A 16688-nucleotide genomic window follows, 5' to 3' on the forward strand; every position below is an offset into this window, starting at 1 on the left:
TGGGTCAAATTTGTCTCCATTTTTACATTGGTGTGCTCAATCCCTGGTTCCACATATCGGGGAAAATACCTGCTGTGAGGATAATGTTGAAGAGTTTGAGTACAGCCAATTTTAATTTGTGGTCTGTATATTTGATCATTTCATTTAAAATACCATCAGCACCACAGGCCTTTTTTGGGTTGGAGAGTGCATAGTTTTTCCAATAATTCTTCTTCTGTAATTGGGGTATCCACAGGATTCTGATAGTCTGACTGCTGATTCAAGGATTTGTCATTTTTCTTGTATATATTTTTGTTCTGGGCTCTTTGTTATATTGCTGTAGAGGTTTGCAAAGTGATTTATCCACATATCCCCATTTTGGATAGCCAATTCCTCATGAGGTTTGTTTAATTTATTCCAATTCTCCCAGAAGTGGTTTGATTCTATGGATTCCTCAATTCTATCCAGCTGATTTCTAATGTGCTGTTCCTTTTTTGTTCTTAGGGTGTGTTTGTATTGCTTCAGTGTTTCCCCATATTGAAGGCGTATATTTTTGTTGTCTGGTTCTCTGGGTTTTTGATTAGATATATTTCTCAATGACTTTCTTAAATTTTTGCAATCAATATCAAACCATTTTTCATTATCTGTTATTTCTGGTTTGCTCTTATGCTTCTTTAGATTAGCCAAGGAGGCTAATTTGTCAAATATAAAGTTTATGTTCCAAACAGCCAAATTTACACCTTCATTGCTGAAGGACAATGTTAAGGCTAAAAAGTTGTCCAGGAGAGATTGTATTTTTTGGCTACTAATTGCTTTTTGGTAGATGTCTGTACTGTTTGCACTCCATCTATAGGCCTGTTTTGTACCATGTAATTTATTGGGCCGTGATGCTTCATGGTTGGGTTCTGCTCTTCTCAGATACACTGTGATTTTACTGTGGTCTGAGAGAGGAGTTAGTGGGCTGACTGTGAAGGCTCTGAGAGACTCTGGGTTTAGGTCGGTGAGGAAGTAGTCTACAGTGCTGCTGCCAAGGGATGAGCTGTAGGTTTACCTACCTAAAGAGTCCCCTCTCATCCTACCATTGACTATGTACAGACCCAGTGTTCGACAGAGCTTCACGAGCTGTACTCCGTTTTTGTTTTTCACTTTGTCATAGTTGTTTCTGTGGGGGTATGTGGGGAAGGAAAGGTTGTTGCTTCCTGGTAGATGTTTATCCCCACAACTGTTAATAGTGCCTTGTTCTTCTGCTGTTCTACCATTCAGGTCTCCACAGACCAGTACGTTGCCTTGGGCCTGAAAGTGACTCATTTCCCCCTCTAGAATGGAGAAACTCTCTTCATTGAAGTAGGGTGACTCTGAGGGGGGAATGTATGTGGCACAGAGGAAGACGTTTTTGTCTGTCAAGATAGTCTCCTTGTTGATTTTTAACCATATAATGAATTCTCCTGTTTTGATCAATTCGATTGAATGAATTAGTTCAGATTTATACCATATTAGCATTCCCCCTGAGTCTCTGCCCTGTTTGATTCCTTTTAGTTTAGTGGATGGTATGATTATCTCCCTATAACCTAGTGGACAGCCAGTGGAAACATCACCTCTGCACCATGTTTCCTGTAGTACTACAATATCAACATCATCAATTTCTTTCAGGAATTCTGGGTTTCTGCTCTTTAGTCCAAAAGCAGAGCACTTCGATCCTTGTAAATTCCAACATACCAACGTAAAAAGATTTCATAACTTTTTTTTCTCCCTTTACCTTCAAAATGAGATAAACACTCACAATCCAACAAGAACTATTAAAATAGGATTTTTCAATTAAAGTAAACTCTTATTATGCAAATGTAATTTGTTTATAATTTAAGATAGAATTTGTGTCATGCGACTTGGGTGGGTATAGTGTGAGGATGGTGGAGTTCTTGTGCTCATCTTACCATGACCCTCGGCCTATCACATGTGAGCATAGTAGACTCAGCATTTGTTTAATGTCACTCATTTGGTTGGTGGGGGCTGGGCCAGTTGCTCCTCTCACAACCTGTGCGTAGCTCTGCCTGCTGAGCTGTGGCTCCTCCAAGTGTGGGTCTGCGGTGGGGGGCAGGGGGGTGGGAGGCCTCGTCTGGGTGGCTCTGAAGCTGGGCTGGGGTGGTCTGTGCTGCGCTGGCTGTGGTGGGCATTGAGGTTGGTGGTGCTGTGGTTGTGGCTGGGTGTTCCAGGGTGCTGGTCCGGGGTGTTGTCTCTGTGATCTCAGAGGGGTGGAGATTGCTCCTCTGTTCCTGGGTGGAGAGGTCGGACTGCGGTTTAAAGCGATGTCCTTGAGAGTCTTGTACAGGGATGTCTCCCTGTACAGGTGAACATGGTCATAGAGACAGTCCAGATCGAGGGTGGGGACTGTCTCCCTGTACAGGTGAACATGGTCATAGAGACAGTCCAGATCGATGATGGGGACTGTCTCCCTGTACAGGTGAACATGGTCATAGAGACAGTCCAGATCGAGGGTGGGGACTGTCTCCCTGTACAGGTGAACATGGTCATAGAGACAGTCCAGATCGAGGGTGGGGACTGTCTCCCTGTACAGGTGAACATGGTCATAGAGACAGTCCAGATCGAGGGTGGGGACTGTCTCCCTGTACAAGTGAACATGGTCATAGAGACAGTCCAGATCGAGGGTGGGATGGTGGGCCAGGTGTACATTGGATCGCAGGGCACAGTCCTGGGATAGGCTGGCATTTATTCTTTGGATTGTGGCAGGGTGGAAGTCATTCCTCTGTAGAAGAGTTGACACCACGATTCTTGAGTTGGGGAAGATTGCGGAGGCCTTCTCAATCACTCCCCGTAGTGAAGTCGTCACCCTCTCCTGCTGAGCACGCAGGTCGTTGCTTCCGGTGTGTATGATTATGTGGCTTGGCGACCCGAGATGGGCCTTATCAAGCAGCTCCATGGCCCTCTGCGTTGTTGGGCACCACACCTTTCTCCTTTTGTGTCGAGGGAAAAGTTTATTCTCCTGAATAAACTTCCCATTTGAGTCCATCAACAGGACAATGTCAGCCAGTGTTTCTTCTGGACTGGAGGGGGCAGAGGGGGGGCTGGTGGGTGTTGGAGCTGGGGTGTGGCAGGTCTGTGCCGGTGCTGCTGTCAGTGGGAGGCTGTTCTGTGGGCTGGGGAGGAGGGGTGCAGCAGGCAGGGTTGGGGAAGCCTGGCTGGTTGAGCTGGGCTCCTCTGCTGTGTGAGGACGGGGCTGGGGAAGCCTGGCTGGTTGAGCTGGGCTCCTCTGCTGTGTGAGGGCAGGTCATAGAGTGGTGGTCTAGCTGCTCCTGCAGCCTGTCCTCTGTTCTCTTTCTCTCCTGCAGCTCCTCTCTTAGTGTGGTCAGATCGTTATTACTGTTCTGCCTGTCTTTTTGGAGCTCTCTCACCTCCTTTCTTAGATCAGCCAGCTCTCTATTGAGTCCGTCTCTCTCTTGCTGAACTTCTTTCAGCTGTGTTGCAAGGCTGCTGTCCTGCTCTGTCCTCACCTTGGTTAGGAGCTCCTCTAAGGTGTGGTTGTCAGGTTGCTGTTTGCTCACGCTCTCCCTCAGCAGGACCACCTCCACCTCCAGTTTGGTGAACTCATCCCTCATGGCAGCCATGGTGGTGAGGAGGGCCTGAGCCTGCTCTGCACTGAGGGGGTCGCTCTCCTCCTGGGGCGTGTCCTCCACTATGGTGGGAAGAGAGGTGCTGGATGTGCCTTTTTGGGTGGAGGTGAGGGTGGTGCTGGTGGAGTTTGTCTTGTGGGAGTGTCCTCTCTCTCTGCTCTCTCCTTAATGGTCTGAAAGTCTGTTTCAAACAGCCTAATGTTACCTTGCACCATGACAGTCCCAGTCTTGTAGAGGTTGATTGTTGTCATGGTGCTGTCAGGGTCATCTCTCTCTTTGATTTTCAGCTTCCACCCATTACAGATTCCCTCTTTCTTTATGGATGGGTAGTGAGAGCAGACTGCTGATCTCCATGCATTTGGCTGGTCAGTGAGGAAGATGAGATTACTCAAGTCATCGTTTTTGTAGAGGTCTGCAAAAAGAGTTTCTGGCCTCCCCTTTAGTAGTTTCTGTTTAAAAGCTTTCCTCGTTGTGTCATTTTTGGCCTCTTTATGGTAGAGAATGGATTCTGCGCTGAGGGGGAGTGGGGACATGGTGCCTGTGGGCTCTGCTACTGCTGCGCTGTTCTGCTGCCCCATTGGCATGGCAACCGATTTGTTCGTCTGCTGCTGTTGCTAGCTAGCGTTAATTTAGTTCAAAAACCAGCAAAAAGAGTGACAAATCCTCACACAAAAAAACAGAAGACATGTTTAAAGTTAGTCCGTGCTCCATTTTGGTTTACTCACTCAGTTTGGTCGTTTGATGTAGTTGTATTAACTCCCCTTGCTAGGTTTGTTCTAGCTCGTTTCTTCTGGCTAGCTTGTTAGTCTGCTGGCTAGGTCTTTGTTGTGTAGCTAGCTAGAGACAAAACTTCTTAACTTGAAACGCAAAGTTACTATTCTATTACTATTCTATTCTGAATGAATAGAGTTGTTGTTCATCACTTATTGTCTGGAATTCTTTTTCGATTAGAGTGTTTATCTCATTCTAAAAACAAAGAAATATGAAATATATCAGGAGCTCATGTTGAGCATGACTCTCATGTTGAGCATCTCTCATCACCTCTGTCTTTCTCTTGTTTTTCCTCTCTCCTCCTCTCTCTCTGTCTCTCTCTTGTCTTTTCCTCTCACCTCCTCTCTCTCTGTCTCTCTCTTGTCTTTTCCTCTCTTCTCCTCTCTCTCTTGTCTTTTTATCTCTCCTCCTCTCTCTCTGTCTCTCTCTTCTTTTCCTCTCTCCTCCTCTCTCTGTCTCTCCTCAGTGTGGAGGTATGTTGGAGCCGGAGGAGGGTTCTTCTTCCTGCTGATCCAGCTCATGCTGCTGGTGGAATTTGCTCACAGATGGAACACTAACTGGTGAGAACAACAACAACACCAATACTTATAATAAAGTTGTCTTTGTCCTGCTGCTTTATTTTATGTCTTCAGCCAAAACAGTCACACATAAATACAGAATTACATCATTACATAGGATAGACACACATCCTCCAAGCCTAAAGTACTTCAATATTTCTGTTATATAGAAGGGAATAATGTGTAGGGTTGTTGAGAAGGGAGAGAGGAAGGTGGCACCTAAGGAGGGAGAAACGGAGGACAGCGGGACGAAAATAGGATGGATCCCTGTGCTGTGTTGAAGGAAGGAGGACTAGAAAGAGGGAGGAATTAACCTTATGTAGGATTGCTTATTTTGGAGATGGAAGAGTATGAAGGAGGGAGAGAGAGAGAGGAGGGGAGGATGCCAGGATGGACTCCTGTGTAATGTTATTTACACAGGTGAGAGAGCGAGCGAGAAACAGAGGGGGAGAGAGAAAAACAGGGAGAGAGAGAAACAGAGGGAGAGAGAGAGACATAAACCGAGGGAGATAGAGAAACAGGAAGAGAAAGAAACCCAGGAAAGAGAGAGAAACAAAGGGAGAGAGAGAGAAAGAGGGAGATGGAGAGAGAGGAACCAAGGGAGAGAGAGAGAAACCGAGGGAGAGAGAGAGAGAGAGAGAAACAAAGGGAGATGGAGAGAGAGGAACCAAGGGAGAGAGAGAGGAACCAAGGGAGAGAGAGAGGAACCAAGGGAGAGAGAGAGAAACAGAGGGAGAGAGAGAGAAACAGAGGGAGAGCGAGAGAAACCGAGGGGGAGAGCGAGAGAAACCGAGGGAGAGACAGAGAAACCGAGGGAGAGACAGAGAAACCGAGGGAGAGAGAGAGAAACCGAGGGAGAGAGAGAGAGAAACCGAGGGAGAGAGAGAGAGAAACCGAGGGAGAGAGAGAGAAACAGAGGGAGAGAGAGAGAAACAGAGGGAGAGAGAGAGAAACAGAGGGAGAGAGAGAAACACAGAGAGAGAGAGAGAGAAACACAGAGAGAGAGAGAGAGAGAGAGAGAGAGAAACACAGAGAGGGAGATAGAGGGAGAGACAGAGAAACAGAGAGAGAGAGAGAGAAACAGAGGGAGGGAGAGAGAGAAACAGAGGGAGAGAGAGTAGAGAGAAACAGAGGGAGGGAGAGCGAGAGAAACAGAGGGAGGGAGAGCGAGAGAAACCGAGGGAGAGAGAGAGAGAAACCGAGGGAGAGAAAGAGAGAAACAGAGGGAGGGAGAGAGAACCAGAGGGAGAGAGAGAAACAGAGAGAGAGAGAGAGAGAGAGAAACAGAGGGAGATAGAGAGAGAGAAACAGAGGGAGGGAGAGAGAAACAGAGGGAGAGACAGAGAAACAGAGGGAGATAGAGAGAGAGAAACAGAGGGAGGGAGAGAGAGAGAAACAGAGGGAGGGAGCGCGAGAGAAACAGAGGGAGATAGAGAGAGAGAGAAACAGAGGGAGAGAGAGAGAAACAGAGGGAGAGAGAGAGAAACAGAGGGAGAGAGAGAGAAACAGAGGGAGGGAGAGAGAAACAGAGGGAGAGACAGAGAGAGAGAAACAGAGGGAGGGAGAGAGAAACAGAGGGAGAGACAGAGAGAGAGAGAGAGAGAAACAGAGGGAGGGAGAGAGAGAAACAGAGGGAGAGAGAGTAGAGAGAAACAGAGGGAGATAGAGAGAGAGAGAAACAGAGGGAGGGAGAGAGAGAGAAACAGAGGGAGGGAGAGAGAGAGAGAGAAACAGGGTGAGAGAGCTATTGTGTCTTGTTGTATACAGTACAAAGGAGGGTTTGGTCAGTGTCTTAAGTTGCAGACAGGATGCACATGACAACGGAGTGTATACCCACAGTTTCCTCTCCCCCTCTGAGACACACACACACACTCACAATAGAAATGAGGGTGGCAGGGGACCACTTTAGAGTCTGTTTGTCCATTTTTCACTGACTGGGAATATAAGGCAAGAGGTCACTGCAATTACCCTGCAGCTGTGTGACTGTGTGTGTGTGTGTGTGTGTGTGTGTGTGTGTGTGTGTCTGTGTATCTTAATGCTGAGCGATTAGTGCTTTTTGAGGGCGGTTCGGTTTTAGTTAAATTATTTAAAAAATAGTCACGTTTTCGATTTCAGTTTCGATTCTTTGGGTTGAATGCTGTAACAACACAGAATAAAACTATTAATACAATCCCATGATGGTCGTGACCGCTCATTACTGCTTATCGCTTATTAATCATCACTTATTCACTTTACATATTACATTTGTTTTATTTAAAGACTATTGTTTTATTCCAAGTCATCATCTCATCTCTATAGGGCTGCTGCATATGCTGTCTGACAAAATCCCTATTTTATAGATCTTCAAAGTAAATAAGGCAGTCCTCTATGACTGCTGAATACCAACTATCAACTGTCTTTTCAAGTGGAGATGCACTACATTACCAAAACCATGTGGACCCCAGCTCGTTGAACATCTCATTCCAATATCATGGGCATTAATATGGAGTTGGTCCCCCCTTTGCTTCTATAACAGCCTCCACTCTTCTGGGAAAGCTTTCCACTAGATGTTGGAACATTGCTGCGGGGACTTGCTTCCATTCAGCCACAAGAGCATTTGTGAGGTCGGGCACTGATGTTGGGCGATCAGGCCTGGCTCGCAGTTGGCGTTCCAATTCATCCCAAAGTTGTTCGATGGGGTTGAGGTCAGGTCTCTGTGCAGGCCAGTCAAGTTCTTCCACACTGATCTTGACAAACCATTTCTGTATGGACCTCGCTTTGTGCACAGGGTATAGGGCCTTCCCTAAACCATTGCCACAAAGTTGGAAGCATTGGGGCAGGTAGTGTTCTCGGGGCAGGTAGTGGCATCCGCCAAAACCAGATTTGTCCGTCGGACTGCCTGATAGCGAAGCGTGATTCCATCACTCCAGAGTCCAATGGCGGCAAGCTTTACACCACTCCATGGTGATCTTAGTCTTGTGTTCGGCTGCTTGGCTATGGAAGCCAATTTCATGAAGCTTCCAACGAACAGTTATTGTGCTTACGTTGCTTCCAGAGGCAGTTTGGAACTCGGTAGTGGGTGTTGCATCCAAGGACAGACAAATTTTATGCGCTTCAGCACTCTGCGGTTCCGTTCTGTGAGCTTGTGTGGCCTACCACTTCGAGGCTAAGCCGTTGTTGTTCCTAGACATTTCCACTTCACAATAACAGCACTTACAGTTGACCGGGGCAGCTCTAGCAGGGTAGGCATTTTATGAACTGACTTGTGCCACAATGAAAGTCACTGAGCTCTTCAGTAAGGCCATTCTACTGCCAATGTTTGTCTATGGAGATTGCATGGCTGTGTGCTGACAGATTTTATACACCTGTCAGCAACAGGTGTGGCTGAAATGGCCGAATCCGCTAATTTTAAGGGGTGTCCACATACTTTTGTATATATATTGTACCTCACAAAGCAACGGCTGCTCTCTATATCCCCTCACGATTGAGTCTTCTTCTGCTTCTTCCGTAGCAGGCATAAAAGAAACACAGACCGGAAAAGTACATGTGCAATGGATTATGGTCATTGTAGTTAATTGCCACGTTTTATGAGCTAAACTTTGTCGAATATTTGCCTGTTGAAAACTACAACTCTACATTGCACAGTTCAGGCTGGCTCTGATTTATCTCTAAAGAAACTGAATGTGCACATTGAGCTCACAGAAAAAAACTGAAGCAAATGGAATTCAAGTAATTGAACCGACGGCAGTCAATTAGTTGTTTTAAAAATAAAATAACCGAAATGTCGGTTAATCTATCAGTACTAGTGCATCTGTGTGTATTTGTGTGTTTGTGTCTGTGTGTCGATGGGGTTGGGGAGCTCTGAGTAAAAGTAATCTGGATGTGGAAGTTTTGCCAACAACCCTAAACCTGTCTTGTTTAGGGTTGTTGGCAAGCCTCAGGAATAAAATATAACTATATCCCCCTCTCTCTTCCTCCCATTCTTCCCTCCATCTCTCTCTTCCTCCTATCCTTCCTTCCCTCCATCTCTCTCTTCATCCTATCCTTCCTTCCCTCTATCTCTCTCTTCCTCCTATCCTTCCCTCCATCTCTCTCTTCCTCCCATCCATCTCTCTCTTCCTCCCATCCTTCCATCCATCTCTCTCTTCCTCCCATCCGTCTATCTCTTCCTCCCATCCTTCCATCCATCTCTCTCTTCCTCCCATCCTTCCATCCATCTCTCTCTTCCTCCCATCCTTCCATCCATCTCTCTCTTCCTCCCATCCTTCCCTCCATCTCTCTCTTCCTCCCATCTCTCTCTTCCTCCCATCCTTCCCCCATCTCTCTCTTCCTCCTATCCTTCCCTCCATCTCTTCCTCCTATCCTTCCCTCCATCTCTCTCTTCATTTTATCCTTCCCTCCATCTCTCTCTTCCTCCTATCCTTCCCTCCATCTCTCTCTTCCTCCTATCCTTCTCTCCATCTCTCTCTTCCTCCTATCCTTCCTTCCATCTCTCTCTTCCTCCTATCCTTCCCTCCATCTCTCTCTTCCTCCCATCCTTCTCTCCATCTCCCTCTTCCTTCTATTCTTCCCTCCATCTCTCTTCCTCCTATCCATCTCTCTCTTCCTCCTATCAATTTCTCTCTTCCTCCTATCCTTCCCTCCATCTCTCTCTTCCTCCTATTCTTCCCTCCATCTCTCTCTTCCTCCTATCCTTCCCTCCATCTCTCTCTTCCTCCTATCCTTCCCTCCATCTCTCTCTTCCTCCTATTTTCCCTCCATCTCTCTCTTCCTCCTATCCTTCCCTCCATCTCTCTCTTCCTCCTATCCTTCCCTCCATCTCTCTCTTCCTCCCATCCATCTCTCTTCCTCCCATCCTTCCCTCCATCTCTCTTCCTCCCATCCTTAGGAGTTCAGGTGTGAACGACAACCGTCTGTGGTATGGAGCACTGGCCATGGTCACCTTGATGCTGTTCAGTATGGCAGTAGGAGCTGTGGTGTTCATGGCTCTGTTCTACACACACTCTCAGGCTTGTCTGCTCAACAAGGTGTTCCTGGGGGTCAACAGCAGCCTCTGTCTCATAGTCACCCTGCTGGCTATATCGCCCTTCATACAGAGACGTTAGTATAGGCTATACAAACACTGGAACACACACACACACACACACACACACACACACACACACACACACACACACTTTAACAGTCCTTCTGTTCTCCCTCCAGTCCAGCCTAAGTCAGGCCTGCTCCAGCCAGGAGTGATCAGTGTGTACGTCATGTACCTCACCTTCTCAGCCTTCTCCAGCAAGCCCAAAGAGAGTAAGTAGACTGGAGGCTCAATGATGGAGCTCCAGTGTTTCATTGCCTATCTGATTGACCTATTAACAGGTTTTATGTGTTTGCATGTTGTTAAATTTCACGTAAAATTCAAAAGGCACTTGCACATCTTTCTTGCAGGTGCATAGTAACAATTGAATAACATGAAAGTAAAGAGAAACCCTTTAAAGTATCACTTGTCTTTATTAAACTTACGAATCGGCCTCAAGGCCTTCGTCAGAGCTTTTTGTTAAATTGTACCTAAAATGCCTCCATTTAAACTGTGTTCTGGTCCGATGTGCCCTTGCAGCTCTCCAGTACTAACAAACTTAAATATTATCCTCCTCTTTTTTCTGTTTTCTCTCATTCTTCCTCCTCTCCTTTTCTCTCTCTCTCTCTCTCTGTTTCTGTTTAGTGTTGGAGGTTAATGGGGTGAATACGACAGTTTGTGTGTTTCCCTTCAACTCTGGATCAGAGAGCGACAAGAGGATTGTATCAATAGTGGGAACTGTCATCATGTTCGGCTGTGTGCTCTACTCCTGGTAAGACACACAGTTATGTTATGGCCTGGTACTGAGCCTGGTACTGACCCTGGGCCTGTTACTGAGCCTGGTACTGACCCTGAGCCTGGGCCTGTTACTGAGCCTGGGCCTGGTACTGACCCTGGGCCTGTTACTGAGCCTGGTACTGGGCCTCGTACTGGGCCTGGTACTGAGCCTGGTACTGACCCTGGGCCTGTTACTGAGCCTGGTACTGACCCTGAGCCTGGGCCTGTTACTGAGCCTGGGCCTGGTACTGACCTTGGGCCTGTTACTGAGCCTGGTACTGGGCCTGGTACTGGGCCTGGTACTGAGCCTGGTACTGACCCTGGGCCAGGTACTGAGCCTGGTACTGACCCTGAGCCTGGTACTGAGCCTGGAACTGACACTGAGCCTGGGCCTGAGCCTGGTACTGACCCTGAGCCTGGAACTGAGCCTGGTACTGTCCCTGGGCCTGAGAGAACAAACAGATAAGGATGCTCAACCTCTGTGACTCCTGATCCCAGCTTGGGGGATATAATGAGGGCATAGAGCTTGAGTCTTTGGAGAATGTTTCTGTCTACCCTTGTGTGCACACTGTCTGTGATAAACCTTAAACATACCACTGTGGTTCCCCTTATCTTTTGAATTCAGCATTTCCACACCTGAACAACCTAAAATTCCCAACGACACACACGTGTTGCTGTCACCTATCCTGTGTTTTTAGATCAGTGCAGAGAGGATAGGGGCTGTGCTCTTTAGACTATTAGAATGCTTCCAGGTTAGAGATCTGTAGCTGCAGTGAGGTCATGTCTTATTGGCTTGAGCAGATGTGAAAGTGTTTTTGATTGGCTGGTGCTGTTCAGAGGGTGTGTGTGATTGGCTGGATCTGTAGTGCCTGTCCACATGTGGTTCACATTAAGCTCAGACATATCTCCTGTGGTCGTCTCTGTAAAAGACTTGAGCTATTCTCAACCACAAATTACTGGGAAAATGTCTTCTGTCATTCCTGTGCATGTGTTTCAAGTTTTATTAGTCATATGTAGTGGTATACACAGTTCTACGGAATGCTTACTGGTGTGTGTGTTTGTGTGTGTAGTTTGACGTCCACCACCAGACGAAGCTCTGCAGCACTGCGTGTGTGTAGGAACAGCATGCCTGAGACTGAGGTAAGAAGACCTACTCTCTCTCTCTCAGACACACACACAAGCTTAGTGTGTGTGTACGTGTGTGTTTAGTGAAATGGGGATGTATAGTTGATTGGTTGGTACATTCCTGTTGTACTAACTCCCCTCTCTTCTTCAGAGAGCTCGCTGCTGTTTCTGCTTTGGAGATGACACAGGTAAATACCCACATATTCTCTCTCCCTCCCACTGTTCTCTTTCTATCATCTCCCTACTGCAACACCAGCAGAAAGAGGCAGTGTTCTTGTATGTTCTCTCATACACATATTAACAGTAAAGATGCAGGAACAGCATTGGTCAGTAACCAGAGATGATGTCAGTGTTACCAGGAGGGGACTATGGTGGTGTGGAGCTAGACCAATCAGATGGTAGCAGTAGACCTGAGAGAAGGCTGCATCTGCCTTCTGGTGGGAGATAGCAGCACTGCAGCCAGGGAAAGCACAGCACGTCATTTCATTTAGGAATTTATTACACAGAGAAAACATATTTTAAATAAGCAGATGTACAGTTTAGAACATTACAATGAATTAAGAAAACAGGAGCCCTTCTCAGGAAGCCTACTGATTTTCAGGGAGTTTCCTGTCCGGAAAAGGGGAGGGAGAGACATATAGTGTAGACCCGGAAAATGGAAAGAAATCAGGAATATTAAATGGTGAGAGTGTTATTAGGTAGAAAATGTTCTGTCCATCATACATGTTGTGTTATGTATATGTTGCTGCGATGATGTAAGGTTGTAATAATGTTGCTGTGATGTTGTGGTTGTGTTGTCCAGATGACTATGATGAGGAGAAGACTGGAGGAGGCCAAAATGTTCTGTATGATGAGAGAGGGGGAACCATCTACAGCTACACCTACTTCCACTTTGTCTTCTTCCTGGGTTCACTGTATGTCATGATGACCGTCACCAACTGGTTCCAGTAAGTAGGAGAGTTACTGAGGAAACTTTACTCTAGGTTTCAGTAAGTAGAAGAGTTACTGAGGAAACGTTACATTAGGTTCCAGTAAGTAGAAGAGTTACTGGGGAAACGTTACATTAGGTTCCAGTAAGTAGAAGAGTTACTGGGGAAACTTTACATTAGGTTCCAGTAAGTAGAAGAGTTACTGGGGAAACGTTACATTAGGTTCCAGTAAGTAGGAGAGTTACTGGGGAAACTTTACACTAGGTTCCAGTAAGTAAAAGAGTTACTGAGGAAACTTTACATTAGGTTCCAGTAAGTAGGAGAGTTACTGGGGAAACTTTACACTAGGTTCCAGTAAGTAAAAGAGTTACTGAGGAAACTTTACATTAGGTTCCAGTAAGTAGGAGAGTTACTGGGGAAACTTTACACTAGGTTCCAGTAAGTAAAAGAGTTACTGAGGAAACTTTACATTAGGTTCCAGTAAGTAGGAGAGTTACTGAGGAAATGTTACATTAGGTTCCAGTAAGTAGAAGAGTTACTGGGGAAACTTTACACTAGGTTCCAGTAAGTAGAAGAGTTACTGGGGAAACTTTACACTAGGTTCCAGTAAGTAGGAGAGTTACTGGGGAAACTTTACACTAGGTTCCAGTAAGTAGGAGAGTTACTGGGGAAACTTTACACTAGGTTCCAGTAAGTAGAAGAGTTACTGGGGAAACTTTACACTAGGTTCCAGTAAGTAGGAGAGTTACTGGGGAAACTTTACACTAGGTTCCAGTAAGTAGAAGAGTTACTGGGGAAACTTTAACTTGGTTCCAGTTAGGAGAGTTGCTGTGATAAATGTAACTTGTAGTAGAGTTAGTGGGGAAACTTTAACTTGGTTCCAGTTAGGAGAGTTGCTGTGATAAATGTAACTTGTAGTAGAGTTACTGGGGAAACTTTAACTAGCTTGTGTCTCTGTAGTTATTCATTTAAGTTCAGCATAACACTAAGAGTGTGATATGTTTGTTTTCCTGTAGCTATGACAACCATAAGATAGATAAGCTGCTGGATGGCAGCTGGTCGGTGTTCTGGATCAAGATGGCGTCGTGCTGGGTGTGTCTCCTCCTCTACATCTGGACTCTGGTCGCCCCCATGGTCTGCCCTAAACGCTTCGAGGCCTAACACACACCAACACACACACACACACTGAAACACAGCCCAACACTACCTTCAGCTTTCTACATGGGGTTTTTGTGTTGTTTTTCATTTCCTTTTTTCCCTACTTTACATGGTTAAGCTATTGTTTCCTTGAAGGCAGTTGCTGTCTTTTTATTTGTTTACTACCTTTGATACATGGAGTATTCTGTTACATGCAGGGACTCTTCAGGGTGCCTAAAACAATGGGCTGGACCAAAATACATACAGTAATTTATGTGGGACCACATGATCATAGTGGTGCCCTGATTCTGTTATGGGATGCCCAGCACCCTTGAGCACCAATGTCAATTAAACCCTTTTACATGTTTGCTTACATTTGTGATTTTTATGTGTGCGAAGCATCTTTTCCCATGATGGACCCAGACCTCCATATTGTTCTGTTATTCCCATAAAGAGAAGTTCCATTTCTCAGGCTCACATATAAGCTGGAAGTGTCTTGCTTGCTATTGCGCCCTTTTGTAGAAGACGTTTTCTATGCAATGAATCCAAATGTTTTGATTTTCCTGTCTTCACATGGTCATGTGAATCATTTTAAATTATGAGTAGATATGATGGATTGTGTCCACACTCCTTTTGAGACATTTGTACACAACACTTTTTTGTAGTGTTGTTTTCCAAATAGGCCTGTGTGACTAGCAGAGTGCTCCCTGGCTGGTAAAGGACTGCCCTGGGACCAGACTCACTAATGGAGGGAGGGAGGCGATCATGGAGGGAAGATCAACAGTTTGATTTCAAACATTTGCCAAAGGTAGATCTCAGAAACAAAGAATTGACACGCTAAAGTTTTTCACTACCACAAACCTCTGATCCTTGGTTAGCTCTCTGTTGAAGGGTCACTTTCAGAGACTTTTTTAGGACTGTGAAAACAGAAGGGGATAGGGTTCAAAACGGACCGGGACCTTAGCGTGTAGTGTAGGTTACTTAACACTGGTTGTTACTGACTGAACAAACCCAGATCAAGACTTGACAGGGAGCAAAAAAAAACTTTCTCCAGAAATCCAAATGATTCTGTTGTCATACTTACAACCCTACAGTATATAACCCTTTTGATACTATTATATGTACACTCGTCTAATATGATATTTGAAGAAAAACTGGAACATTTTTCTATTTAACATGAAGTCTTTTACCTTCAATTTCAGATTGCTGAATAGAATAATCACATAACCCTATGAGCCAGCAGTTTGATTCATTCATATATATGCCATAAAGTACCCACTGTGACTTTAGTTTCTTCCTCAGCCATTGTCCTGAAGGGATTAAATCCATCTGAAAGGGTCGGCTGTGAACAATAGGGTTGGGATCCATCCATTCAGCAATGTCATGATCTGAAAGGGTTGGCTGTGAACAATAGGGTTGGGATCCATCCATTCAGTAATGTCATGGATCTGAAAGGGTCGGCTGTGAACAATAGGGTTGGGATCCATCCATTCAGTAATGTCATGGATCTGAAAGGGTCGGCTGTGAACAATAGGGTTGGGATCCATCCATTCAGTAATGCCATGGAGTGAATCGGAATTTCAATTCAACAATTAAAAGTTGCCATAGATTGTATAAAAATAGATTTGCGAAATATAATTTCACTTGAATTAACTGTATGATGCTGAATTGACACCTGGTGAATTGGAACGCCTGGTGTAAAACTGGTTTACTAATCAATTCCTGTACATGTTTGATATTAGCAGATTGTGTCCATATGTTATTTCAGACAAGTTGTTTGTCCACAGAGCCAGATAGACATGACATGGTGTTCTACAGCTCAGCACCATTAGGTCAAGGTCATGTTAAACCGTTAGGCTCAAAATAGTCTGATTAGGCTGTATGCTGCCATACCTGATATGCTGATGTCCCTTCCTGTTCTCCATTGTTAAGATGACCACTAGGTGTGTACACAGGAGTGTGAATGGAATGTGAGTGTTTGTTTAATTTATTTGAACAGGAGCACTTGCGTGAGTTTGTCTGTGCATAACATTGTGTGTATGTGTGTGCGTGCATGCGTCTCCAAACACACTGCTCACACTAAGGGCTCTATTCAATCCGTATGGCAGACGTTCAGCATTACAGCGTGATTGACATTTAAAGGCAATGTTCCCGCGTTAGCAGAGACTGCATTCACAGTAAACGCTGTATGTCTTGTCGGCTCCATCGGAAATTACCTTTACATTTCTATCTCCCAATCTGCAACTCTTCAGCGATACAGACTGAATAGAGCCCGAATTCTCTGTACACAGTTAGTTTGTCCTAAACAAAAAATAAAACATGAACAGCCTGTGTGTGTCTGTGTTTGTATAAAGCTAATCACTTTTAGCCTCAGCTTGAAATAGTGCCTTGGGGAAGAAATCACACTGCAATCTATTCCATTTAGTTACACATCAAACACGCCCTCCTCTCCCTTCCTATATAAGCCCTTGACAATATAACCTCCTGTTCCAAAGATGTGAGGACGACGGTCCTATGTCAGAATGGTTCAGATAACTACAGAAAGAAGCCAACATCAGCGTGAGCTTTGGTTGCGAATAGTATGAACTTTGAACTCTTATTCACTACAGAAGTGATACCTCCTAGCCGTTGAGTTAGCAACAGCAGATGCAACGAGGGTTAGGAAGGAACAGACAGAGTATCCCGTCTATCACCCAACAACGTTACTACAACGTATCCAATTGACAACCAGAGACATTCTTCA

The 16688-nt window shown here is 45.4% G+C and overlaps 2 protein-coding genes across 2 annotated transcripts in view; one reads left to right on the plus strand and one right to left on the minus strand.

Moving 5' to 3' along the window:
* Positions 1-16275, plus strand: part of LOC110536155 (serine incorporator 5) — a 44141-nt gene extending 27866 nt beyond the window's left edge. Inside the window, exons 5-12 of the mRNA XM_036936027.2 lie at positions 4843-4936; positions 9801-10012; positions 10118-10210; positions 10623-10749; positions 11825-11894; positions 12031-12067; positions 12682-12826; positions 13825-16275. Coding sequence (XP_036791922.2) covers positions 4843-4936; positions 9801-10012; positions 10118-10210; positions 10623-10749; positions 11825-11894; positions 12031-12067; positions 12682-12826; positions 13825-13969 — 923 coding nt within the window. The 3' untranslated portion in view covers positions 13970-16275. The remainder of the gene's footprint in view (positions 1-4842; positions 4937-9800; positions 10013-10117; positions 10211-10622; positions 10750-11824; positions 11895-12030; positions 12068-12681; positions 12827-13824) is intronic.
* On the minus strand, positions 1863-3703 carry LOC149979663 (uncharacterized). The gene is made up of 3 exons (XM_090190870.1): positions 3222-3703; positions 2587-3169; positions 1863-2307 (listed from the first exon to the last, which is right to left on the minus strand). The coding sequence occupies exons 1-3, from the start codon at positions 3597-3599 to the stop codon at positions 1907-1909; spliced, it is 1362 nt and encodes a 453-aa protein (XP_090046996.1). The 5' UTR covers positions 3600-3703; the 3' UTR covers positions 1863-1906.
* Positions 16276-16688: the final 413 nt, after the last annotated feature.

This window comes from Oncorhynchus mykiss, chromosome 11, assembly GCF_057628025.1.
Source record: "Oncorhynchus mykiss isolate SJ-2025 chromosome 11, ASM5762802v1, whole genome shotgun sequence".
Taxonomy (NCBI): Eukaryota; Metazoa; Chordata; class Actinopteri; order Salmoniformes; family Salmonidae; genus Oncorhynchus; species Oncorhynchus mykiss.

Coding starts and splice junctions, on each gene's coding strand:
- LOC149979663 (XM_090190870.1), bottom strand. CDS start 3,599: ATGGCTGCCATGAGGGATGAGTTCACCAAACTGGAGGTGGAGGTGGTC. Junction 3,170..3,221: donor AGCCCAGCTCAACCAGCCAG/GCTTCCCCAGCC, acceptor TCAACCAGCCAG/GCTTCCCCAACCCTGCCTGC. Junction 2,308..2,586: donor GTACAGGGAGACAGTCCCCA/CCCTCGATCTGG, acceptor ACAGGGAGACAT/CCCTGTACAAGACTCTCAAG.